The 26,245-nt window shown below is 52.0% G+C and overlaps 1 protein-coding gene and 1 long non-coding RNA gene across 13 annotated transcripts; one reads left to right on the forward strand and one right to left on the reverse strand.

Annotated features, from left to right (window-relative positions):
- The first annotated feature begins 362 nt into the window (after positions 1–362).
- LOC120093736 (uncharacterized) lies at positions 363–7,365 on the forward strand. The gene is made up of 3 exons (XR_005487422.2): positions 363–439; positions 965–1,070; positions 7,001–7,365. It is a non-coding gene; the product is annotated as an uncharacterized LOC120093736 (long non-coding RNA).
- On the reverse strand, positions 2,670–26,168 carry Pou6f1 (POU class 6 homeobox 1). 12 transcript variants are annotated; one of them, XR_010052928.1, is made up of 11 exons: positions 19,994–25,636; positions 17,539–17,734; positions 14,395–14,516; positions 12,954–13,179; positions 12,177–12,430; positions 10,950–11,078; positions 10,178–10,381; positions 7,857–7,998; positions 6,654–6,822; positions 4,678–5,962; positions 2,670–4,050 (listed from the first exon to the last, which is right to left on the reverse strand). XR_010052928.1 is itself a non-coding variant. In XM_039078246.2 (11 exons), the coding sequence occupies exons 2-11, from the start codon at positions 20,051–20,053 to the stop codon at positions 5,617–5,619; spliced, it is 1,836 nt and encodes a 611-aa protein (XP_038934174.1). In that variant the 5' UTR covers positions 20,054–20,098; positions 25,682–26,168; the 3' UTR covers positions 2,670–5,616. The 12 variants fall into 12 exon arrangements, 11 of the variants coding, with proteins under 11 accessions (XP_038934174.1, XP_038934171.1, XP_038934172.1 ...); XM_039078246.2 differs by adding an exon at positions 25,682–26,168 and having other exon boundaries at positions 2,670–5,962; positions 20,006–20,098; XM_039078243.2 differs by adding an exon at positions 25,682–26,168 and having other exon boundaries at positions 2,670–5,962; positions 19,994–20,098.
- Positions 26,169–26,245: the final 77 nt, after the last annotated feature.

Raw genomic sequence — 26,245 nt, forward strand, 5'->3', positions numbered from 1 at the left:
GGTGTTCCTCAGCACTGCCCCAGGTGCTCCTCAGCACTGCCCCAGGTGTTCCTCAGCACTGTCTCTGAAATGACTGATTTGCCTCAAGGTGTAGACAAGGCAGGTACTTGGAAAAGTTCTATGGAAAGGTAACCTTTCCTCAGATCACAGCCGAGTTTCCCCCACCATTGTTTGGTGTGTTTTATTCCAGTTTGGCAACATTTATTGCCTCCTCTGATTCTCGAAATAATTTCTGCAAAGTAAGGACTGTTACCATATTCATGTTGGGGGAAACGACTGTGTTCAAAGTCACCTGGTTCCCGAGTGGAAGATTTGAACCTAGATGGGCTCTCTCGAGCTTCTCGTGAGCTTCTTGCGCTTAACGGACACCCCTGGATAGACCTCGACGCTTTCATTCCAGACAGTTCAGAACGTAACCTAGGGAAACAGACCACTCATGGTAAGTTTCCTTTGCGGGAAGAGGTTTGAGGTAGACTCGCCTGTGAGGCTCAGAATCATTGCCGACGTCACCACAGAAAAAGGCGTTTGGACCTTCGTTAGCCGTCTTTATTATGTTTGACAGGAGCCCTGCTTTCATAGGCGGTATTAATGAGAGTACAGAAATTTGGCCTGAAGGTAGCTGTTGCTGAATTTCTGGGGTGTTGCAGCCCCAGGGATCCCTGTTTCCAATCCTGGAACTCCAATGTCACTCTTAGTTTTAGTGGGAAGGGAAAGGGAGTGGAGTCTGTCAGGCTGGGGCGGCCTGTGTCTCAGGGCAGGCTGTGTTCCATTTGGATGAGCTACTGCTGAGGAGGGCAGTGCCGAGGAGGGCAGTGCCGAGGAGGGCAGTGCCGAGGAGGGCAGTGCCGAGGAGGGCAGTGCCGAGGAGGGCAGTGCCGAGGAGGGCAGTGCCGAGGAGGGCAGTGCCGAGGAGGGCAGTGTTGAGGACTTGGGCCTCGTGGAGCATAACCTTTCTGTCCTTCAGGCTTCCCTTCTGACTCAGCACTGAGGATTCTGACCAATCTGAGCTGAGGATTCTGGCCAATCAACATTTCTGGATTCTTCTGTGAACCCCTAGCATTTTCCTCCAGGTACAAACAGAAAACCCAGGCAGCTTTGTAAGGACCAACAGCTTAGCCTTCATTCACTCTTAGCCCCAGTCTTCCACAGGCCCCAGAAGCAGCCTTTCTGGCCTAGTGAGCTTTTCTAAGGGCCTGGTAGCTGAAAGATTCAGAAAATCTCACTGCCCTGCAAGTTCCTTCTCCCCTCTTCTCTAGTCCCCCAAACCAGCCACCTTGCCAGCACATTAAAAAAAAAAAAATTCGGGGCTGGGGATTTAGCTCAGTGGTAGAGCGCTTACCTAGGAAGCGCAAGGCTCTGGGTTCGGTCCCCAGCTCCAAAAAAAAAAAAAAAAATTCGGGGTTGGGGATTTAGCTCAGCGGTAGAGCGCTTGCCTAGCAAGCACAAGGCCCTGGGTTCGGTCCCCAGCTCCGGAAAAAAAAAAAAATTCCCCTTCCAAACCATCCATTGGGCAATGACCTGCAGCCTTCCACAAACCTACCCCGCTTTCCTCTAAAGTCTAAAATCTTTCAAGCCAACTGCCAAAAACCACGCTCAGCTGGTCTGTGGCAGAACTCCCAGGACTCTGCTGGTGCAAGCTGTCTGCCTCAGGGCAGACTCCCTTTGTTCCCTCGTTCACAGCCCAAAGCTGCAGAGCTAAGTAGAGTCCTGTGCCTGCTCTCCCCAGAAGCCTCCAGCCCTGCTCTCAGTATTTCCTTGAAGGCAAATGGAGAAATCGTGTTTACTTTCCCATCTGACAATTACCGAACACCTACCTTGTGCCCCACTGGGCAGAATCTTGGACATCCATTAACCCCTTGGGCTTGGTCACAGAAGTGGATCTAGAATGATCTAGAACCCACCTGGAGTGGATGAGCTATCTTATTCTTGCCAGTTTGGCTCACACGGTTCAGACACATACACACCAGGCTGGCTGAGAAGTGGGAGCACTTCGAGGGAGGGAAGACAGCATGGATACCCACCCCTCCCAGGAGGGGGAGGGAACTCCTCCTAGCAACTGTAATCTCCTAGCTTTAAACTCACAGGTAGGTCTGTCCCAAATAGTTGCAGGCTGGGGAAAGAGTGCAAAGCCCCACTCAGCAGGCGGCCACATTTTAATAAAGAGCTGTATGAATCAAGCTATTAATGCTATGAATAGGTCATGAGGGTAGAGAGCCCTTTAAAGAGATCCCCGAGGGAGCGTGTGTCCATCTCTCAGGAAGAAGCCCTCACAGGGCTCCCCCGGGAAACTCCAGAGGCTTCTCAAGATGAGGAATTTTGTTACAGCCTAAATCTATAAACAGGAAGTACTCCCCCCCCCCCCCCCGACAACGACACAATCTGCTGCAGAAAAGAGGGGCTCAAATGTAGGCTCTGCGGGAGATTCTGGGACCCTAAGTACCAGAAAGGCAGTTTATTCTGTAGGAAAGGGCATGGCCCCTTAACCCTTCACACTTCAGCCCCGTAGGAGAGTCGGGGCTGAGGGGATCAAGAGGGATCTTCTGGAGTTAGGTAATCCAGGCGCTGAGCTGTAGCCGCTAGGCAAGCCAACAGCAAAGGCAGCCATGACGCATCCTTGGCCTCTGCCACTGGCTCCCTCTTATTTGGAAGCAACGAAATAGCCAGAGAAATACGAAAGAAAAAATACTGTTTATTCACACGCTACGGCAGTACTCCCCCATCCTCCTCTCCAGCTTTCGTGGGCGGTGCCCCCCGTGCCGGGAGACTGTGGGAGGCGGCCCACCAGGCGGGAAAGGAGTCCTGGGTATAGGAAGTTGACTGGATTTCCAAGAACACAGACACATCAGGTGTTCTCATGCCAAACTCACGTGCGTTCACGGTTCATGTGACCAGTTTCTTCTGTGAACTTTGCTTGAGTGAAGTGCCATAGTGCAGGGTCGAAGGGCGCAGCTGACTCAGCGGGGCCACAGAGAGTTTGGTTTCCCATTGCTTAAAACAAACCAACCATACAGTTGAACCACTTCCTCCCACTCTCCCCTTTCCAAGGCGAGAGAGCCATGGAGCTCGAGCTTAAGTCTGAGAAGGTGCTTTCAAAATAAAACTGCTAACGTTTTTAGAGTCTAATGCTACCCAAAATAACAAAGACTGTATGTAGATCAGTGGCTTAGGTTGGGGGACAGGGGCAGAGGTCAAAGGCCAAAGCGGACCCCACTTTGGGAACGCTTTATACACTTGCACCCCTTACTTGAGTAGTCCAGCCAGTAAACATGTGGGCTCTGCTACTGTTCTCCTGAAAGACCCGTGCGTCTTTCCAACACAGGAGAAAATGGTTCATTCTAGCCCAGCCTTGGGAAGACAGATTTAGATGAAGGATGGTTTGAGAACGCCGCATGGCCAGGCTTAATTTAGACCAGTGGTTCGAGATTCCCCACCCCCACGCACAGAACAGATGGTACCCTCTCCGGCGTCCACAGCATGGCTGCACTGTGTATAACCTCCTGAGTGCCGGTTTTGAGCAAGAAAAGCTGCATTTGATTTTCTCGAGGGCATCACCTTGCTAAGTTTCGGGACTCTAAGCTAACTTCCCATCTCATGGAGGCTGGTTGGTAATCACATGACCTAGCATTGCTCTGGGAACATATTCCTTCTTGGGAGCCAGGGTCAGGGAAGCTGCGTACTTGTCTCCTATTCCTGACAGACTTCAGCAGGTTTCCTTAGTCGGAATGCAGCAGTGTGTGTGTGTGTGTGTGTGTTGGTGTGGTGAATCAACACACAACTGCCCTCCTCTCCATGTCAGAGTTACCAAGAGGTCCTCCACACTGGCACTGCAGGACCCAAGAGGGACTAACAGTCATCAGGAAAGAGAACACTAGAGGAAGCCGGGTCCTAGTGTCTCTGCACCGGGACCAGCGGAGACTGCATGGTGTCCTTGTTTGAGAGTCGTTTCCTCAGGGTAGATCATGTGATGTCGACATCAGCCAGAGAGTGGGCTCCGTAAGGCTATGGAGTGAGAAGAGCCAGGCACAGCAGAACGTGACTGCAATCCCAGCACTTGGGAGGTGGAGACAGGAGGATCAGGTCATCTTCAACTACAAGTTCGAGGTTAGCCTGAGCTAAGTGTGATCCTATCTCAGACAAAACAAAACAAAAACCCAACAAACCAACCCCAGTAGTGCAAGATAGTCGACACCTGCCACTTGTTGGGGGGGTTATCTGAGCGAACGTCTTAGCTCTTTCCCGACTTCTTGAAATCAAATACTGGGGGAATCCCTTTCCCCTCGGTGCTACAGACTGACTCTAGAGCCTTGTACTTGCTAAGTTCCCTCCCAGTGAGCTACATTCCCGGGCAATGCACTGAAGTAAAACATCTGGCTAGCCTCTCTGTGGCTGGAAGCTGGTTTCCATGTGTTGCCAGTCCCCCGATTGCCATCACCTACTGAGTGAGGGAAGCCTGACCTGGGCACTGTTGGCTCAGAGGAGCACGGGAGTGGGGAGGTGGAGGGGTGGGGCATTGCTCACACACAGACTTGGTCTACAACTGGACAAAGTGTGGTCTTTGGAGACCTCCAAGACGTAAAAGTTACAAACAAAACTAGAGTTATAAGTCAGCCTCAACAAGAGACCTCCCGAATCATCATCCATCTGGATACTGTCTTCCTCCCTACGCCAGCTCCTCACCGTCTGGTTTATCGATCAGTTTGCTCCTTTGAAGACGTCTCAGTAGTGGACTGAGATGGGTCAGGGCACAAGAGAGGGAGAAAGTCAGAATCTATATCCTCTGCCGCTGTATGCGTTAGTTTCCCAAGCCCTTTCGCATACCCCTGTGTCGGAAGACAGCTGCAAACGAAAATTAGATGAAAATCTGGGTGGGTGGCCTTATTTACTTTATAAATTCCAGACCTGCCGCAGACCTAACACTCTCCAGGGCTGGAGAGTTCACTCTAGCTTCCTTTCAACTTGGTTTGACTCGACTTAGCATAATATCACCACCACTGGGACCCAGGGAGAGGCCTCACAGCTCCTAACCTAGGGTTTCCAACCCCCTGGCTTCAGTTTGGGAACCTTCATCCCTCGAGATCAAGGCAGACAGTGGGTCTGAGCAGCACACCACGACTCTCTGGATTCCTCAGTCCTTTCAGGGGGTTCAGTGTGCCCATATTCAGAGGAAGGGAGGCAGTGTGAGGCTGCAGTTCCACCCGGTGTGTTGTCACACCGGCACAGCCACAGAGGAGTGAGGGGAAGGGGGAAAGGACGTCACCAAAACCAAGAGCCACTACACAGTTGTCCCCAAGAGTTGCTACGGCCCTGCCCCAAAGACAGAGCCTTCCTGGTTCTCAACCAGAATTCACCCTTCAGAAACCACCTCGGCAAAGTGCTTTTCTAAGGACCCCACCAACCCCCTCCTTCCACATGCCCAGCCCAGAGCCTAGGGCTCTCATGCAGCCCCTCGGGCCTCCCCAGGGTGTGACATATGTGGGCAGAAGAGGCAGGCATTGACACACATGCACAGGTGGAGTCTCATGACCGAGGGCAAGCACAGCTGCCCACAGTACTGCCACTCAGTGACTTCAGCTGACTGCTGAGGGATTCGCACAAGGAACACGCTGACCCCGAGCCCTAGGGGATCTGAAAGACATTCAGCTTGCTGGTGTTCTTGAGTGTCTGGCGTCGATTACAGAACCAGACCCTCACCACCTCACGGTCATAGTTGAGCTCCTTAGCGATCTCGGTGATCTCCTGGCCGGTGGGCAGGGGGTTTTTCTCAAAGTAGGCATTGAGAGCCTCTATGGCCTGTGGTGTGAAGGAAGTACGCCGCTTGCGTTTCTTGGAGGGCTCGCCGCCCACAAACTCCATCAGATTCTGCTGGCCTTCCTGGTTCCGGAGCTCTGCCTCGTTCAACCACTTTTCCAAAACCGGCTTCAGCTTCTGGGCACTCTTGGGTGTGATGTCTAACTTCTCGAACCTGGAGATGGGCAGAGATACGTAGCTGTCTCTTCAATACATCTCCCACGAGGGAAAAGCAGTGCTCATAGGGTAGCTCTCCTCCTATCCTGTGTCCCCTCTTGGCCCCTCAAAGCCTAGATTCCTCGGACTTTATATATCCCAGGCCTCGACAAAGAGACACAGCCCCCGCTATGCAGGGAAACAATAAGTGTGTGCTAACTTGATAGGAACGGTCACCCTCAAATGACTGGAAGTCCTTAGAGGCCCCTCAGAGATGAGGATCACTCTCCTCTCTGTGCTCCCATGGCAGCAACAAGAAAAAGACCGGCTGCTCCTTCAGGCTGAGCTGACCTGGCAGGCGTGAGAGGCAAGGCAGCTAGCAGCACACCGGGGTACTGACTAGCTGAGGGCCAAAATAGACCAGCTTAATGAGCAATTCCCTCTCCTGCTAAGATTCTTCAATGGGCTCAGGTCTTGGGCTCTCTCAGAAGAACATCTAAGTACTCGGGATTGGGGTCTAAACTTCAGAAAGCCTGGGTCGGTCTTTGGCTACTCCAAGTGTCTGTGCCCTCCCTGGGGAATCTTCCTTATGTGGAAGGAATCAGCAAGAAAAGGTGGGGAACACAGGAAGAGCTGATGCCTGGATTCCCACAAGAGCCATCGACGGTGTGAAGCAGGCCCTGGCTTTATCCTGGGATAACCACGCTTACCTGCAGATGGCTGATTGGCTGTAGGCTGGCCCCTCTGTTGCGGTCAGAGCCTGGCCCACCTGGGTCTGTGTCAGACCCAGGGAGAGCCTCCGGATCTTAAAATTCTTGGCAAACTCCCGGATCTCTTCTAAGTTGATCCCGTCCTCATCCAGACTCGGAGTGTGCGGTTCTAGGCCAGAGGGAGGGACAAACGGGACATGCATGAAAATGAGGGTGTACTGGTACAGCAAAGGGGACTAGGACACTTATCAAAAGAGCCGTGTCACCATGCCCCCTGGACAAGCATGACTTGAAGGAACGGGCCCTGGAATGACCCACTGAAGAGATCTATTTTCAAATTCCCTTAGGTTTAACTGCTGAGGCTTTCCCAGGCTCCTTGCTCCAGTCCGGTCTCAGTCAGACACGTCCGTCTGCCCTCTATATTCCTCAGAACTGGGTGAGAGGCCACACGGAGCCAGCCAGTGGCAAGGTGTAACGGAATGGACAACTAAGCAGCCTCCACCTCCACACTGCGTCCATCACCAACTCAACGGGAAAGAAGATACAAACGTCACATATTGGTAGAGGAACCAAGGGTAAAGACGCTTGCCACTGAGCCTGAGGACCTGAATTCAATCCCCGGGGACCCACACATACACTGTAGATACTCATGCCCCAGCCCTAGCTCCCAAACAAATAACTAAATGTGAAAGAAAACATAAAGTTCTCTTTCCACTTTGTGCCTCTACCTTTTCCTTTTGGACACCAGAAATCTACGGATATGTTTGAGGCAAAGCCTCACTAAGCATCCTGCAACTCCAGGACTCAAAGACTCCTCTTGTCTCAGCCTCCTGAGTAACTGGAACTACACAGGCATCAGGCACCCCAGATTCACATTCCTCTTCCTTAGATTTATTTGTTATATATGTGCACTGTGGCTGTCTTCAGACACACCAGAAGAGGGCATCAGATCTCATTACACACAGTTGTAAGCCATCGTGTGGTTGCTGGGAATTGAACTCAGGACCTCTGGAAGAGCAGTCAGTGCTCTTAACCGCTGAGCCATCCCTCCAGCCTCCACATTCCTCTTCTTCTTTTTTTTTCTTTCTTTTTTCTTTTTTTTCCGGAGCTAGGGACCGAACCCAGGGCCTTGCGCTTCCTAGGCAAGCGCTCTACCACTGAGCTAAATCCCCAGCCCCCACGTTCCTCTTCTTAATCACTTACTTGATACCAACTGACTGACTGTAGGTGTCTCTGAGCAGGTGATTGGGATGGGAGCTGAGGCTGATGGCTTGAGTGCTGGAGCTGGGCTGGTGAGGATTACAGCAGGTGGGGGCACGGCTTGTGTCGGCTGGATGGGTTGCACCTATGAGGAAAGACACAAGCCCCATTATCCCTGCCTAACTCAGGGGGTCAGACTCCCTGGGTGAAGTAGCACCAGGGCAGAAATGGACATGGAGTTCTTACCTACCCAGGCTCTCCCACCTGTGGGTCACCACAAAGCAACACTGTAAGCTGTCTGGGGCATCCACAATGAACGGGCTTTGATCTCTCTGTGTCTGAGGCTGACCTTGAATTTGTAATCCTCCTGCCTGCACCTCCCAAATGTTGGGATTGCAGGTGTGTGTCACCACACCTGTCATGATTCTTGCTTTTTCTCTCACGTGTCTGTGCTGTGTGTGCACACATGCACATGTGTGTGTGGATACACATGTGTGCATGCACGAGGGTGGAGCCCTGAGCCTGACACTGAAAGGTTTCCATGGTATTCACCAAAGCGGAGGCTCTCAGCCGAGCCCGGAGCTCACTGATGTGCTTTGGCTAGTAGCCTGTTTCTGGGATCCTGTGCCTCTGCCTTCCAAGTGCTGGAATTACAGATGGGCTACCACACGCACAAAACATTGACCTGGGTGCTGGGGACCTGAACTCCAGTCCTCACATACACACAAGCACCTGCACCACCAACCCATCTACCCAGCCCGATTTTTGCTTTCTATACGACCCATAACACAATGCCCACTAAAGTTATACATCTTATTTACGGTCAGGAAAAGCTACACATATCTGAAATTAGCATTATTAGTATGACTTTAAAACAAAAACACCTGAGTGTGATACCATACCTTTAATCCCAGCACTCGGGAGGCAGAGGCAGTCAGATTTCTGTGAATTCTAGGCCAGCCTGCTCTACACAGCAAGTCCCAGGACAGCCAGAGAGCTACCCAGAGAAACCCTGTCACAAAACCAAATAAAATGAAACAAAACAAAACAACAACAACAACAACAAAAAAAACCCACCCATAAGCTTTTTAGAAAATGCAGGTTTTTCCTGGATTTTTCAGTTTCCTGGATTCTGCCTCCTGCCAGCTCTCAAACCTGCCCCTTACTCCCCAGGCCACTGGCCCTAGTCTTTCCCTAGAACTTCCAAGGCTGAGGGAACGCACACGGATGCTACCCTAGGCATGTACAAGACCCTAGACAACAGAGGGAAAAGGGGAAAGCTTAAGCTGCCGATTTAACTGGATACAAGAGTCCATGCCTCACAGCAGCCAATCCTTGATCCCACCCAGTCAGTGGTTTCCAAGATACACACCTACCAGCCACCGAAACCCCAGCAGCAGCTCCCCTAAAAAACAGTCAGAACTACTGTCACAAGCTAACTGTATGCCCACGTGTCAACTCCGTGGTGTAACATTCATAAACTTCTAAATTAGGTTTTTTTTTTTTTTTTTTTTGTTGTTGTTGTTGTTGTTGTTGTTTTAGACAGGACCCCATACCCCAGGCTGGAATCGAACTCCCCCTACAGCCCAGGTTGAGATTACAGACATGCACTAACTTAGTAGGAATTTCTATGACCTCTGTCTTAAAGATGAGGTTGAGGGCTTAATTACAAGCGTCGCGGAGGCAACGTATTAGACAATCTCGGGCCTAAACGTCACCCGGGAGCTCAGCACATCCTTGGGTCTCGCTTAGAGCTATTGGAGAATCCCGGCCCTGCAGGACACTCTGACACTACCCACGAGTCGGAGAGCCATGCTCTGGCGATGCCCTGCTTGCCCCAGTTCCCAGAGACGACACGCATTACATCCACACTCATCCTCTCCCTGTGACGCTATCCTGACCTCCGGTCTGTCACAGCGTCCTTATGCATGCCTCCTCTGTAGTCTTCCAGACGCTGACTTGTGGTCGTCTGCAACACTGAGCTGCTACCTAAGTAGCTTCCCACCTAAGGCTAGTAAACAAATCTCAGCCCTCTTTGTACCCTTAGCCCGCGGAATATAACCTGCACCCGTTCTCTTCTAGAACAGAAACTGCAGAAGAGCCAAAGCCCCAGTGCCCACCCAGTGTGTGGTGTGTGGTGGGCTGAGAATGGGTGCTGTTTCCCTGGGCAGGGCAGGTGTGCCCTCGTATGAGCCTTCTTTGAGGACGTGGGGAGCACTCCTCACTTTTGAGAAATGTCTTGGTCTCCTAGAAATTTCGGAGGGAAGTAGCAATGACAGACAGGATCTCCTTCCCGTGCCCACCCACGCCCCAAGTGCTGGTACCTCACTCTTTGCAGGGGACTCCGGTGTGCTTGGCTTCCGGACAGCCACAGGTTGAGGCAGGGGGCTGCTGGCTAGTGTTGCGATCACCTGGCCCTGGGCATTCAACAAGAGCTGGGGAGTCACAGCTTGGACCTGCAGGCTCTGTGCTGGTGCTGGTGTGGCCACACTGGCTGAGTTCACTACCCATGGAAGTGCTCCAATAACCTGGGAGAAAATAAGGCATGGGCCCCGAGTCTGAAGGGAGCACCCAGGATCACCATTCCAAATCCCCATGCAGACTAGGAGAAACTGCTTCTGGCTTCTGCTTCCACAGTAAAGGATGCACACCCAAGGGGTTCCTTTCTTTACTTTGTCCCTGAGCAGTGGTGGAGCAGGCAAAGGCTTTTGTGTGTGTGTGTGTGTGTGTGTGTGTGTGTGTGTGTGTGTGTGTGTGTGTGTGCTCTTTGCTGCTCTGCCACATTTTAGCTATGTGGTTTAATTTCTGAATTCCACACTCTGTCCCATAAAACAAAGGATCCCCTGGTAGATTTGTCCTCAAAACAAAGTGAGTTAATACATGAGAGGGTGCCTAGCATGAGCCTGCCCACACCCGGGCGCTCTGTGAATCAAATCCCCTCATTAGAATTAGCAGAGCCAGGATAGAGGGGTAGCTCTTCCCCAACCTGTTCGTCACATCAGTGGGGAGCTGCCACCAGAAACAGCAGCCTGATGCCCTTCCTCGCTGCCGGCTGCCCCACAACCCCAGCTCTCAGTCCCATACTTGACCACTTGCCTGTCCCTGAGCATTGGTGAGGATCGGACTGCTGATCCCGGGCATGCTGGGAATGGTGTTGGTAATAACTGGAGCTGTAGTGAGGGAGCCCAGGATTTGCGTCTGTCCCCCAAGGGACGCGGCACTGATCTGTGGGTGGAGGAAGAGCCTTGCTCAGAGACCGAGAGGCAAGAAAGGGCACAGAGAGGGAAGAGGGCTGAGGGTACTGGGCTGCAGGCTCTAGTCCACTGGCTGGTACTCAAGACTAGGGAGACAAGTACAGGGGGATAGCAGGGAAGGGGAGCACAGTCACGGGGAAGGGGAGCACAGTCACGGGGAAGGGGAGCACAGTCACGGGGAAGGGGAGCACAGTCACGGGGAAGGGGAGCACAGTCACGGGGGAGGAGAGCATAGTGACGGGGGAGGGGAGCACAGTCACGGGGAAGGGGAGCACAGTCATGGGGAAGGGGAGCACAGTCACGGGGAAGGGGAGCACAGTCATGGGGAAGGGGAGCACAGTCACAGGGGAGGAGAGCAGAGTCACAGGGGAAGGGAGCACAGTAACAGGGGAGGGGAACACAGTGATAGGGGAGGGGAACACAGTCTCTGGGAAGGGGAACATAGTCTTGGGGGAAGGGAGCACAGTCTCAGAGAAGAGGAGCACAGTCACAGGAGAGCACAGTCTCTGGGAAGGGGAGCACAGTCACAGGAGGGGAAATACAGTTGAAAGAAAGGGAGCACAGTCTTGGGGAAGGGGAGCACAGTCACAGGGGAGGAAGAGCATAGTCATAGGGGAGGGGAGCACAGTCACAGGGAAGGGGAGCACAGTCACAGGGAAGGGGAGCACTGCTGCAGAAATCTTTCCGACTAGATCCGAGAGGGTAGATGGCCAGACTAGAGGGACAAATGTGCTCCTTGTCATGCCTGAATTCTCTACTCCCACGCTGGACAGACGCCAGCATGAAGCTGTGAACCTCAGGCAGTTCTAGTCTGCAGCCCCTGTGTACCCCACCCCCAAGGTTAGTCCATTGGTTCTGGCTTGGAGCATTTCCCCAGCTGTCGCTTGCTTTAGTCTGGGTAGGACAGACTGACAGGCATAAGGAGAAGACCTCAATGGGAGCCCATCTTTGCTGATGTGTCTGGAAGGGCTGTGTTCAAGGAGCTGATCCTCCACTGTGGGGGACGTTCCACCCTTGGCCCAAGCTTTGGTCCATCCCTCGTCAGTCCCGGGTGAGGGCAGCAGCTTACGATCCCTGGGCTAAAAGCGAAGCCTGCAGGCTGGACGGTGATCTGTGGGGCAGCATCCACTGGCTTGGGGGTGGGGGCAGCAACGGTGGCAACAGTAGGCTGTGGGAGTATGGCCGGCGTGGTCTGTAGCAGCTGCTGGGTCTGGAACAGCGTCTGGGGCTGAGCTGGTGGCCGGGGCTGGGCGGGCGAGGAGGCCTGGACTGGTGGGGCAGCTTGTACAGGTGTCGGGAGGGCGGTGTTCAGCACGGCAGCTGCTACGGAGCAAGGCAGAGAGACAGAGGTGCTCAAGCGCCTAGCCACGATGAGGCACAGTTCCAGTCCCAAAGGATCTGGCACGAAAATGCCCCCACTGGGGCCAGCGGGCATGGGGCAGCTGCAATTCCCTTGGTTCTTGAAGGGCTTGGTACATGCAACATCTCTCACTGCCCCCCTCCCTCGGGTCAGTAGACGTGTAGGTTCGAGAGCCAGAAGTTGAATCTTCTTGCAGTCTTTCTTGCTGGTCATGGGGTAGGTGCTTTTGGGGGTGGGGGGAACAGTCTCAGGCAGCTGACTGAAGGAAGGCAGGCCTGCTGGCCAGCCTGGTATCCTGGCCTAGAGTCCCGAGCCAGTGCAGCAGCTCTGTGGCTGGGTGCCTATGACACTGGATCCAGAATCCAGGGCTGTTGCCCCGAGGTGGGCCGCGCGCGTGTTCTGAGTCCAGCACGGTAAATACCCGCTGAGGGGCTGCGGCATAGGGTGGTGGGGGCCTGATGCAGTCCTGGGGAGAGTTGCCGTTACCTTGGAGACCAGCTAAAGGTGGCTTGAAAGCTCCCCCCGTGGGAGAGGCCGCAGTCAGTCCTGGGAGGGCAGCCACAGTTGCTGTAGGGATGGTCCACACGGCCAGCCCCTGCTGCCCAGCCACTTGACCTGTAATACCGATGGGGATAAGAAGAGGTTGAGTAACAGCCCCTGCTGGCACCATAACTCCTGTCAGAACTGTGGCTAAGCTTTCCTGAGTCAAGACCTGCAAGAGCAAACGAGATTTCAAAAAGAAAAGAAAAGAAAAATAATAACAATAAAAAAAATCAACATCCACAGACAGCGCAAACAAGGGTCTCTCGGACCCAGCTGAGCACAAGCAAGCATCTGAGGGCACCGGGGCAAAGGCCGGAGGTGAGCAAAGCGGCCCAGCGGAAGGCCTAACTAAGCCTGTGGGTGCCCGGATCACTCTACACCACTCTACACCACGTGCAGAGAACCTGTCCAGGAAAACAGCCAGGCCTGCCTCCGAGCAGAGCAGGATGCAGGGGCCTCCTCCACCCCACCTTCTAGTGCCTCTCAGACCGTCCCTGGGCCCATGCTGGCATGTCCAGTGTCTGCTTTCTTTTAATATTTCCTTTATTTTTTTAAGATCATAATATAATCACGCCCCCCTCCCTTGTACCCTTCCTTGCTCTCTTTCAATGTCATGGCCTCTTTTTTCATTAATCGTTGATATATATGTATACATGTATATATACATGTACATATGTATAAACTGTGTGCAGAGAACTTGACCAGGAAAAGGCCCAGGCCTGCCTCCAGGACAGAGCATGGTCCCAGGCACTAGATATACATATATGATATATATGTATACATATGTGTGTGTATGTGTGTGTATTTATATATGTACAACCTCCTCAGTCTGTTTAATGTCACTTGTATGTGTGCTATCAGAGCTGACCATTTGGTATGTCTGCTGTTTTCTGGTCCAGGGAACAAGTGGTCAAGAGTCCACAGAGGCCTCTAAGAAGCTCTGGTAGAGGGCGCCCTTGACCAGAAGAGGTCAGTGCATGGACCAGAGGTCAAGCAGGCTCTTCTGGCCTGCGGAATTCTACAGGCAGCTCTTAAGTGGCTGGGCAGTTTTATAATTTAACTGAAGACGGGCCATCCATTCATTAACTCGTGTGCAGGAGGGACTGACAAGGGCGCTCACTCCTCTCATCATGGGATAGGCACAAATTCTCTCAGGAAAGAGTTCACGCCAGTCCTGTCAGGACCCAAGGAAACTGTCCAGAGAATGCACACCCTCTTTTCCAATGGGCCTGGTCTGGGGCAGGGGTAACCTAGAGGTACCTAGTAGGACGGGCCCTCCCTCAAGCCACAGCCTCATGCGGTCCCCGACCCCATGCCTCATGCCCCTCCTCCGTGCTTGCTCCTGCCCACTGCCCTCTGTCCTGCTCCCTGGTGGGGTCCTTACCTGGGGGGCAGCTTGAACGGCCAGTGGTGTCAGGGTCTGTGATGCCTGAGGCTGGCTTGGGGCTTGGCTGAGGGTAGCGATGGCTGGGGCAGGACTCGGAGGGATTCCGGGCAGTGACTTCACTTCACACGGGATGGAGGAGAAAGGAGAACAAGAGTGAGTGGAGGGGTGGCCATCTTGTCCTTCTGCGTGTAGCCTAGGACGGAAGAGCTGGTAACCTTCCCTGACCCATGGGCAACTTCCCATGTGTTGCTAGTAATGACTAGGAAGCTGGGTAGCCCTGGGCCAGACCTACAAGGTAGGTGCCGTCTTCCCACCTTGAGTGGAAAGAAATGTAGGTCTCTGCAAAGCTGGCTCCCAGCCCATCATTGCTCTGTAGGACACTGTGGTCTGTGGTCTGTAGCATAGCGGTCACAGAGCCTGCAGCAAATGTATGTCAGGGAGGAGAAGCTGGACTTAGTCCCATATTCAAGCCATCATTTTAGAAGCTTGGAGAAGGGGCAGGTCCTGCAAGTGCAAACCCCCTGAAAACTGGGCACATCACTGTCCCGGTGTAGAGTCATAAGAGCTGCACAGGCCACTTGGCTTCTTCTGCTATGCTGAGAAGCCTGAAGTCAAGGTGGGTAGTTTCTGTGAGCTTCCAAAAGAAAGGTCCATGAACGGCAACCTTTCACCTTTTCTTGCTTGGCCAATCCAGAAATTGGGGTGCCTTGCCAGGAAACCACATCATGGCCACAGAACAGCGAGACAAAACCTATAATTTTATAAACCAGACAATAACAGGAATCTAAGGTTGGAGGTACAGCATGATGGTAGACACACCCTTGGACAGGTGTCCGGAACCTGTAATCCCTGCCCTTGAACAGGTGTCCCACACCTGTAATCCCTGTCCTTGGACAGGTGTCCAGCACCTGTAATCCCTGCCCTTGGACAGGTGTGTGGCCTGCACCTGTAATTCCTGCCCTTGGACAGGTATTTGGCCTGCACCTGTAGTCGCTGCCTTTGGACAGGTGTGTGGCCCACACCTGTAATCCTTGCCCTTGGACAGGTGTGTGGCCTGCACTTGTAGTCCCTGGCCTTGAACAGGTATTTGGCCTGCACCTGTATTCTCTGCCTTTGGACAGGTGTGTGGCCGGCACCCATAGTCCCTGCCCCTGGAGCACTGGGCAGGGCTGAGGCAAGAGGGCTGCTGAGGATTCAATGTTGTTTTTTTTTTTTTTTAAGATTTATTTATTTAATGTATATGGACATCCTGTCACTGACACACCAGAACAGAGCATTGTATCCCATTACAGATGGTTGTGAGCCACCATGTGGTTCCTGGGGATTGAATTCAGGACCTCTGGAAAAGCAGACAGTGCTCTTAACCTCTGAGCCATCTCTCTAGCCCCTCAATGTTGTTTTTAAACACAATCTCAGTCCTTCAATTTTACAAATGGAAACTCAGGGCCCAGATGCTCTGGTAAAAGCCTGCCAGCTTAGAGAGGCAGAGAAAGCACCCAGCTGACCTTCCTCCACTGCTGACATCCCAAAGGGAAAAGGAAGTTCTCCCTCCTCGCCAGCTCATAAACTCTCAGACTGAATGTCCCCCTTTCTGCTTCCTGTGTCTCTGCATCCATCCTCCTGACTTCCTCTCACTCTCTATGGCTTTTGTTTTTTCCTGTTTACTCCCTGTCAACTAGTTGCCTGCTCAGCCTCTTGACCTATGGTGGAGTTTATTTAATTCTGTTTACACTAAACAGAAAGCTCCTCGATTAAATGTGTGTGCTGCGGTTGAGCCACACCACAGTTTTTCCAGACAATACAATCTCATAGTGTGATCAAATATCTTGCAACCATTCAAGGCTAGGCTAAGTTCAAAACCATCCTGGGCTACAGAAGGAGACCCCCTTTTGTCCTCATCTCAAAACAAAAGCCAGCTAATCTAACTCAGGGGTATTGTAGGAAACAAGTGTCCTGCTGGTGCTTCTGGGGTGTTGCCTTCTATAAAGTGGTCTGTAGGACCCCGTGTGTCTCCTACTTCACCTTGTTTCGGGTTTTGAAGATAGTGCCTCGTGAAGTCCGGCAGTGGGCTTACAGGTGTGCCCTGGTTTGTTTTTTTAGGTAGTATGTAGCCCAAGCTGGTCTTGAATTCATTTTGAGTTCTCTATTCTCTTGCCTGGGCCTCCTATATTCTAGGACTAGCGAGATGTGACACACTGCAGCTATGGTCCTAGTTTGACAGGAGGACCTTAAAACAAATGTCCCGCTTCTCTAGATGGTGAGCCTCTCCTGGGCTTCTTTCCATGGGTTGATTTATTACATACGTGTGCCTGCATGTGATGTCCAGTCTAGAGAAGGACAAGGAACAGAAGGACCAACTGTTGGTCATGACATGAGTGACCTCATTCTCCGGCACGTCTTTTGACAGGGGGTGGTGGCTAATTCAGAGACTCACAACTGTCAAAAGTGTGGAGAGTGAGTGACTGTGGAGAGGTCAGCTCTGACTGACACATCCTTTTTGCTCCTTGAAGGTTTAGAGAGTATCTCAAAAGAGGCATATCCATATCACTCCTAGAAGGCTTAGGGAATGTCTCAAAAGAGGAAGCTGGAAGAATGTAAAAGGGGGCAGGGCTGTGAAAAGGTGTTTTCTGGACGGGACACAGCTGTTGCACGTAGGGACTAACGAAGCTGTTGTTACCTGCACAGGCTCTTCACAAGACGAGGCTTGTCGCCATTACATCATGCACGGACAAGGGGTTTGTGGAGCCTCGCCCCTCACTAAGGAGTTATGGCCCATTAGGTACTGAGAAGTCACTTTCTCCGGCTGGATAGCCCCTGGTAAGTTGTCCACCTCCGAGAAACTAATCCTTCACTCGCTCTCATGCAAGCAACCACAGTTAAACTTGGTGGGTTTAAAAGACAAAAGGAAACAGACAGCCAAGTAGCCAGAGGCTTGATGAAAGGGGGGGTTCAGTCTGGTGTGGATCTAAGATCCTCTCTAGGCTGAACTTGTATCTGGGTGAGACCGCAAGGAAACACAATCCCAGATACAATGCAAGGGCAGGGTATCCCTGGAAACTGGTGGCCAGAAGCCACGTGGGCAGAAGGATAAGACCCCAATGCCACCTGGGCCCAGTAGCAGTTTAAAGAATAACCTAATACCTGTTGCTTCTGCAGAATGGTCTGGGTCACATGACCCAGCTTCCCCAGCAGGGCCCCTGGCTTCAGCAGGGCCCCCACTCTGGGAGCCATCAGCTGCCACACTCTCCAGTCCTTTGCTCTCCTCCTCAGCTGGGAGCTGGGCATCCACTCCAACTTCCAACACGCGGATGGTCTCGTGGCCTGACATCACGATGACCTGCAAACAGAGGATGGGAACAGTGAGGGGAAAGGGTACACAGCTCTGGGAATGACTAGGAGAAGGGTGGAGGACTCGGAGAGCAAAGCTTCTATCCAGAGAATGGGGTATGCCGTGAGACTGCTAGAACCTGGGCTACCGTCCCTGATGTCCAGCAAGGAGCTGTGAGAAGTAGCCCAGCGGCAGAGAGAAAAGCTGCACAAAGCCAATCCACCAGGACGTGTTTGTTTGTTTGTCATACTTAGCTCAGGAAGTGGGAAAGGGTTCGTCCAGCAAGCTTGTGAGAGCATCCTCTCTCTCAGCAGCTGAGATTTTGGTACTACCCATAAGAAGATAGGGACCCAGCAGAGATCTGTCCTAATGTCCCTAGAGATCACCTGGAGGCTCGCCAGAGGGAGAGTGTGGGAGGTGGTGCTCTGTAGTGTCCAGCACCTTGAAATTGTATTCTTCATAGTAGTGTGTGTGTGCACACATGTGCCAGTGTGTATGTGTGTGACTGAGTGTGTGTGCACACGTGTGACAGTGTGTGTGTGTGCACACGTGTGCCTGTGTGTGAGTGTGTGTGTGGCTGAGTGTGTGTGTGCACGCGTGTGCCAGTGTGTGAGTGTGTGTGTTTGTGAGTGTGTGTCCACGCATGTGCCAGTGTGTGTGTGTGACTGAGTGTGTGACTGAGTGTGTGTGATTGAGTGTGTGTGTGCACATGTGTGCCAGTGTGTGTGAGTGTGTGCGTGTGCCAGTGTGTGTGTGACTGAGTGTGTGTTTGCACATGTGTGCCAGTGTGTGTGTGACTGAGTGTGTGTGAGTGTGTGTGTGCGCATGAGTGTGCCAGTGTGTGCACGCGTGTGCCTGTGTGTGATTGAGTGTGTGTGTGCATGCGTGTGCCAGTGTGTGTGATTGAGTGTGTGTGCTTGCGTGTGCCAGTGTGTGAGTGTGACTGAGTGTGTGTGCACTCGTGTGCCAGTATGTGAGTGTGTGTGAGTGTGTGTGTGCACCCGCACACACGCATACACGTGTGCCGCAGCGCTTATGTGGATTCAAAGGCAACTGTCAGGAGCTCGTTCTTTCTCTTCTTCCACTTTGCTGAGGCAGGGTCTCTCTCCCTCAAGCCAGGCTCTGCACTCCCTTCAGCTTCCAGATGTTCTCTCGGCTCATGGCAGGAAGGCCGAGATTACAGACACACAAGACCACATCCGGCGTTTTATGCAGGCTCTGAGGATCTGAGGCTCTGGTTGTCTCATGCCCTAAATGGTTTTACCCACTGAGCCGTCTCTCCAGCCCTTGAGTAACTTTTAAACTCAGGATACCAGAATTTCCCCGCAAGCTAATTTCCCCCCAAAAAAGGTCAAGAAGTCAATTACCAAAACGTAGTTTCTCCTGCCTCGCCCTGACCCTGTGAGCTGTCTATCACAGGCATTCTCTAGAGGCCACGGTGCCCTCCATGAGGCCTGCTCAAACACCTGCACTAAGGTCTTCTTCATGCCATTGCTTAAATGGGCCATCCTGGCCCTTAGGAATCCCAGGTGAATTCCACAGGGGAAAAAGCTGTGTGTCAGCCTTCCTTGCCCATGAGCTGTGCCTGGAGCCACTCCCACAGTGTTCCCTGAGAACTGGCTGCAGCCACAGATTCTACTAGAAAGGCATTGGGGAGGGGTTGGGGATCTAGCTCAGTGGTAGAGCGCTTGCCTAGCATGTGCAAGGCCCTGGGTTCGGTCCCCAGCTCCGAGAAAAAAAAAAAGAAAGGCATTGGGGAGAATCATCCAGAAGAAGGAACATGTTCCAAAGCACGTCCTTTGACAGATCTGTGAAGGACTTCATGCTGATTGCATTTCGAGGATGCTGGTCTGTTTTCTTCTTTTAAGGAACAAACATTCATTTCAGAAAACATAGAAAATACATAGAAACATAAAAAAAATCTAAACCACATGTTCAAACTCTTAGCAGTATTTGTGTGTTTTAATAGTCTTTTTCAGATCTCACTTTTGATTTTATGTGTATGGGTGTTTTTCCTGCATGCATGTATGTCTGTACATACACCACGTGCATATAGTGACCTCAGAGGCCAGAAGAGGACATAGGACTCAAACCCTGTTACTACTTAAAATCCCAAACTCAACCCCAGAGACCCTAGCTGACACTCACTCTGGACAGGTGGACTGGAGCGACCATAAACTTTAATAAGAGACAAATGAGGCCCCATTATGTCTGTCTCCCTTGGCCACACCACCCCTGAGTCAGGACCCTCGAAGCCCCGCTTCTCACCCTGAAAGATACCTGCTCATTGACAGTCAGAGATGAGTCAGATCCAGCTCCAGCATCCATGGTCACCGAAGGGGGGGGGGGGCTCCAGCCCACACCTAGTGCATCCTGGATAGGAGTAGAAAAGTACAGGCTGGTGGGACACGACGATGTGATGTTGGACTATCTGGAGAAGTCAGAAACAGAAGGTCAGGCGGGCAGAGAGGCCAGGGAAGGGGAAGGCAAGAGTCTAAGAACGTTAAAGACTCCCTCCCACTCTAGCTAGGCAGTGGTGGTGCAAACCCTTAATCCTGGTACTCAGGAGGCAGAGGAGGGCGGGTCTCTGTAAATCCAAGGCCAGCCTGGTCTACAGAGCAGGTTCTAGACAGTCAGGGCTACAGAGAAACCCTGCCTTTCCGGAGAGGGGTGGTGGTAGACAGGAGGAAGACTCTTCACATCCCAAGAGAACACTTTACCCATGTTTTGGATGGCAAGGGAAAGAGAGGACCAGGTGTCCATCCCTCAGGAATCCCACTCCCTGTCCAAGGGTGACAGCAACCCAGGAAAACCCAAGGTGAAACTAATAGACCCAGAACCCCGGGCAAAGGTGAGAGGGGTGTGGGGATCAGTGTTTCCCTAGGGAGGCTTCCTGAAGAGCAGCAGAGACAGAATTACACCGGGTGAGCTCAAACACAGGAGCTATTCTTAAAGATCCTGCTTCCTAGACTGCTTCTCCCAACATCCCCCGGACCCTCTGATCTTGTGATGGGTTCCACAAAACCAGCTCTGCAGCAGTGGTTCAAGGACCACGTTGGCCTGTACACAGGAAGGGGTATGTTCCCAGCCGTGGATGGCCTTGCCGGGTGTGGCAAGCAAGAGCCAGGGAGCCCCATGTGAAGACAGACTATCTGGCTGGAGCTGTTAAAAAAAAAAAAAAGGAAGAGAGGGAGGGAGGGAAAAGGAAGGGAGGAAGGAAAGAAGGGAGGGAGGGAAGAAGGGAGGGAGGGAGGAAGGGAGGGAGGGAAGAAGGGAGGGAGGGAGGAAGGGAGGAAGGGAGGAAGGGAGGGAGGGAGGAAGGGAGGGAGGGAGGAAGGGAAGAAGGGAGGGAGGGAGGAAAGAAAAGAGGGAGGGAAGGAGGGAGGGAGGAAGGAAGGAATAGAAAAAGGGGGGAAAGGCCAACTGGTTAGACATTTGTGTTGGAGGACACTAGTTGACATTCAGTCCGGGATGAGTGTTTTATGTGATACTGACTTATTACTCAGCCCTACTCAGGGGAGTGGGACTTACTGCCATGACGTCACAGTCGAGGAAACCCAAGATAGTGACCCATGCCCCTAACTTACTTTTTTTTCTTTTTTTTTCTCCTGTAAGATTTTTTTGTTTTGGGCATTATGGGGACTGAATCCAAAGCTCACGAGCATATGGAGCTCTATCCCCAGCCCCACAACCCCTTTAAATAGAGGCGGATTCTGCTGTGGTCTGAAGCTTGTGCCCCTCTCTGTTCCTAGTTAGAATCCCAACCCTGAGATTCCTTCTCCCAGAGGGTTACAGTAATCTGAGGCAGTCTCCACAACAAGACAGCATTCCTTTCAGAGGAAACAGATGCTGCCAGGTCAACTTGACCTAGGACTGCCTCACTTGCAGCGTCTTGAGCTGAACTCAGATACCCAATTTATGGTATTTTGATATAGCAGCTGCAACAAATATAAATTCACACGATAGAGAACTCACCAGTTTAACCATTTTATTGAATTGCTCCTCTCTCTTTTTGTGATGCTGGGGATAGAACTCAAGGCTCGGAGTGTGGTAGCCAGCACTCATCACTGACATCCACTTTAACTTTTTTTTTTTTTTTTTGAGAGGAGAGAGAAAGAGAGGGTCTCCCTAGTTAGTATTAGCCAGACTGGAGCTCAGTATGTAGACCAGGATAGCCTAGAACTTCAGACGGCCACCTGCCTCTGCCTCTAGAGTGCTATGATTGAAGGCAGGCACTACCACTTGAATCATTTTAATTAAAGTGTGCATTTCAGAGGAATTTTATACATTTACAATGTTGCATGGCCACCAGCACTTCTGGTTCAAGAGCATTTTCAATGCCCTAAAAGGGATTTTACATCCACAGTAGAAACTGCTGGCACTCCCCTTTCCAGCCTGGGGTCACCCTCACCTGCTTTCTCTGTGGATTTCCCTGCCTTGGAGTTTACAGGCGGGTGGGAGGGGCCATGTGGTGCTGGGAACAGAACTTGCTCTCAAGGATTGCCAAATCCCTAGTCCCCACTCTAACATTTTTCTGGACAGGGTTTCTCCTTGTAACTAGGTTTAGTCATGTGATTGCTACACTCCTGTGCCACTATGTCCAGATTTGAGTTGGTAATATTTATGTAAGACAAAGGTTCTCAATCCTTCCGATGCTGCAACCCTTTAAAACACTTCCTCATGTTGTGGTGACTCTCAAACATAAAATTATTTCATCGCAACTTCCTAACTCTAATTTTGCTACTGTAGGAATAGCGATGTAAATATCTGAACTATGCCAGCTGCGGAAGACTTGACCGCTGTTCAAAAGGGTTGAGAACCATTGACGTCAAGCATCAAGCATTTTCAATAGCGCCTAACAGGCAAACACGTGCAAGTGTTACTATTGTTGTTTTGGTTGATTTGTTTGTTGAGACAAGGTTGCAATGTATTCCAGGCTGGCCTGGAACTCCCCATGCAGCTGAAAATGGCTTCAAACCTCTTGTCCTCCTGCCTTCCAGTCCCAAGGGCTGAGGTTACAGGTGCACACTTAGCTGATGGAGCCCTGGGAATGAATGGGCAGGTACTATCCCAACAGAGTTATGCCCCCAGCCCTATTATGGCTATATTTTAACTGAAATAAAGCACTCATAGAAGATGTTTTAAATCATAACATATTATGAAATGTAAAAGATTACTATTATGATTTATTTACTTGTTTATTTATGGCCCTGTGTACGGAAGCATGTGTTCTCTCATGGAGTCACTGCCCAAGTACTAATGTTATAATGTCAAAATAAGTCTTGAAGAGGAATATGAGTTTATACCAGTTTCTTCTTCTTCCCCCTCCCCTCTCAGAGACAGGGTCTCTCTGCATAGCCTCAGCTGTCCTGGAACTCACTAAGTAGACCGGGCTGACCTTGAACTCCCAGAGATTTACCTCCCTCTGCCTCTCCAGTGCTGGGATGAAAGATCTGCACCATCACCGCCTAGCCTTTTTTTTTTTTTAAACAGAATTTTTTTCTTTTCTTCTTTTTTTTTTCTTTTTCTTTTTTTCGGAGCTGGGGACCGAACCCAGGGCCTTGCGCTTGCTAGGCAAGCGCTCTACCACTGAGCTAAATCCCCAACCCCTTTTCTTTTCTTCTTGAAGCAGAAAACCCTTAAAAGACATATTTCTTTCTTTTCTTTTATTATTTTTTAAATGTTCACTTCTGGAGTTTGAATTCGCCTTTGTGCATGCTAGGCAAGTGATGTACTGTTGGGTACCACAAATAGCATCGCTTTCTTCTAATTCGTCATATGTATCTTGTCCTTCCCATCCTTAGAGCAGGGTGTGTGTGTGTGTGTGTGTGTGTGTGTGTGTAGATTTAATTGATGAACAGAGAGATGTAACGCTCTCTATTCTGAGCTCTGGCTCCAGATTTTTTCATCCTTTCTTTTTTTCTTTTTTTTTTTCCCCTTTTCTGTTTCTTTGGTTTTTTTGAGGCGGGGATTCTCTGTGTAGACCAGGCTGGCCTCGAACTCAGATCCACCTGCCTCTGCCTCCCTAGTGCTGGGATCAAAGGTGTGCACAACCACTGCCTGATGTTGATGCCTCTTCTTCTTCTTCTCCTTCTTCTTCTCCTTCTTCTTCTCCTTCTTCTTCTCCTTCTTCTTCTCCTTCTTCTTCTCCTTCTTCTTCTTCTTCTTTTTCGTTTTTTCTTTTTTTTTTTTTGGAGCTGGGGACCGAACCCAGGGCCTTGCGCTTGCTAGGCAAGCACTCTACCACTGAGCTAAATCCCTAACCCCTCCTCTTCTCCTCCTCCTCCTCCTCCTCCTCCTCTTCCTCCTCCTCCTCCTCCTCCTCCCTTCTGACATGTTTTACTTAAGTGCGTGTATGTATCTGTGCCATGGCGCACTCACACAGCTTGTGTGTGGAGACCAGACAACTTACAAGAGTTAGTTCTCTACTTCTCCATGCGAGGTTCAAGGACCACACTTAGAGTGCCAGGCTTGGCATCGAATGCCTTTACCTGCTGAGCCATCAAGCCAGTACCCCTTTTTGTCTTACATTTATTGAAGTTGGTGCTTGGCTTGAGGTTTTGTTTTGTTTTGTTTGTCTTTAGTTTTTGTTTGTTTCTTTTTTTTTTTTTTTTCAGAGCTGGGGACCGAACCCAGGGCCTTGCGCTTGCTAGGCAAGTGCTCTACCACTGAGCTAAATCCCCAACCCCTTGTCTTTAGTTTTTAAGGCATGGTCTCACTGTGTAGCTTTAATCTTTGATTCTCCTGCTGCTTCATCCCGGGTTGCTGGGGTTACAGCTGTGCACGGCAGCCTTACTTTTCTGAGTTGCCATATAGTGAGTGCCTTTAGGAAGAAGAGAGAAAACCAGCGTGCCCCCCCGCCCCCACCTTGGCATTACCTGATTTGTTTTGTGTTTGTGATCAGCTTGCTCATTCCAGGACAGGTGGGGCTTTGTCTGAGCCCAGCACTCGCTGTGGGGTTTTTTTGTTTGTTTGTTTGCTTGTTTTTTTTTTTTTTTTAAAGAACCAAAGAAGGAATGAATGTGATTGTGCTTTATATACGCAAAGAGGTCCCGAGTCATAGAAATATCATCCCGAGCACAAACTTCAATCAAAATGGAATGCGCACCCAGCAAGCTCGTTTGCAGGGGTGGCTGCTGTAGATTGCCAAAGTGACCGCATATATGCATGGAACCGGAACCAACCTCCTATTTTTGTGAGCAAGGAATTCGAAAGAGCAAACAGGCTACAGTTTCTCTATGTCTGCTAGGAGCTTCCTGTCTTTGGCCTAGTGAAGCTCCCAGGCGCTGTGACTACTCGGTAAAGGTTTTGGGCTTCCCATCCGAGCCGAGGAGGTGATCTTGGCGCTGAAGTGGCTTAAGAGCCACTCTGCAGATCCCTCAGCCTTGCCAGGTGCAGATGTCCCGGGAGGAGATAGTGGGACCGTTTTATGACATTATTAATACTAATACTGTCATTAAATATTTATGAAGTGCTCACGCTCCGATCGACGGTGACCCTCCCACCATTCCCCCATCCTTCCAGCAACAGCGAGGTCCCGTCCCTGCCCCAGAGTCCCACCAGCCCTTTCTCCGGAGTAGTGGTGACATGTCGCCAGGGAACCCAAGCGTCCCAGGATCCAGGGCTCTGCGCACCTCTCCCCGACATCCCGCCCCTCTCCAGGGCAGGGCGTCCACCCGGCGGCCGCCACTCCACGAGTGTCCGCGGGGACCGGGAACCAGGGCGCGGCCCGGGGTCTGTCGCCCCAGGTGGACAGAGCGCGGCCGTGGACTCCAGAGCTCCAGCCTCCCGGGCCGCAGCCCGCCGCCCCGGCCCCGCGCCTTTTTCTCTCTTTATCATAAATATATAAATTATGCTAATTACGGGCATTGCATATTAACCAAATTCGAAACCTCCCCTGCCCGGCCCCCTCCCCCTCCGTGCAAAGCCCTCCCCGCCCCGGACCCCGCTACTCACCGGAGCCCGAAGCCCAGCCTCCCGCTCCCCGGCTGCCCAGCGGCCACGGACTAGACACTCATCCCCCGGCCCATGCCAGGGGGCCGCGGCCCGGGCGGCCGCCCGCAGACAAAGAAGCCGGAGCGGCTCGGCCCGGCTCGCTCGGCCCGGAGCCACTCGGGACCCGCCGCCCCCTGAGCCCCCCGCCGGGGTTGGCAGAGCGGAGCGGCCGTGGGTTGCGGGCCACGCGCGGGCCGGGACGCCGGGGGCGGGGGCGGCCAGGTGCAGTCCCCTCCTCGCCCCCTCCTCCCTCCCCCCCTTTCCCTCCTTCTGCTACTTGGATTTTTTTAGCTGCTGCGTCATGAGCATAATTTATGCAAAGCGCTTTGCCGCATGCTGCACCTCCCGCGCCAGCCGCCGGGGGCGGCGGTCAGGAAAAGGAGGGGGGTCTGGGGAGCGGCGAGCAGCGCGTGGGGGTGGGGAGGACCCCAGGCCCCGCCGGGACTGGGACCCAGGGCCTGTGAGGCTGCTTGAGTCAGCCCCCTCGGAGAGCTGGACTGGAGTCTCGATCGGGGACCCCGTGTC

The sequence above is a fragment of the Rattus norvegicus genome, chromosome 7, assembly GCF_036323735.1.
Source record: "Rattus norvegicus strain BN/NHsdMcwi chromosome 7, GRCr8, whole genome shotgun sequence".
NCBI classification, from domain to species: domain Eukaryota; kingdom Metazoa; phylum Chordata; class Mammalia; order Rodentia; family Muridae; genus Rattus; species Rattus norvegicus.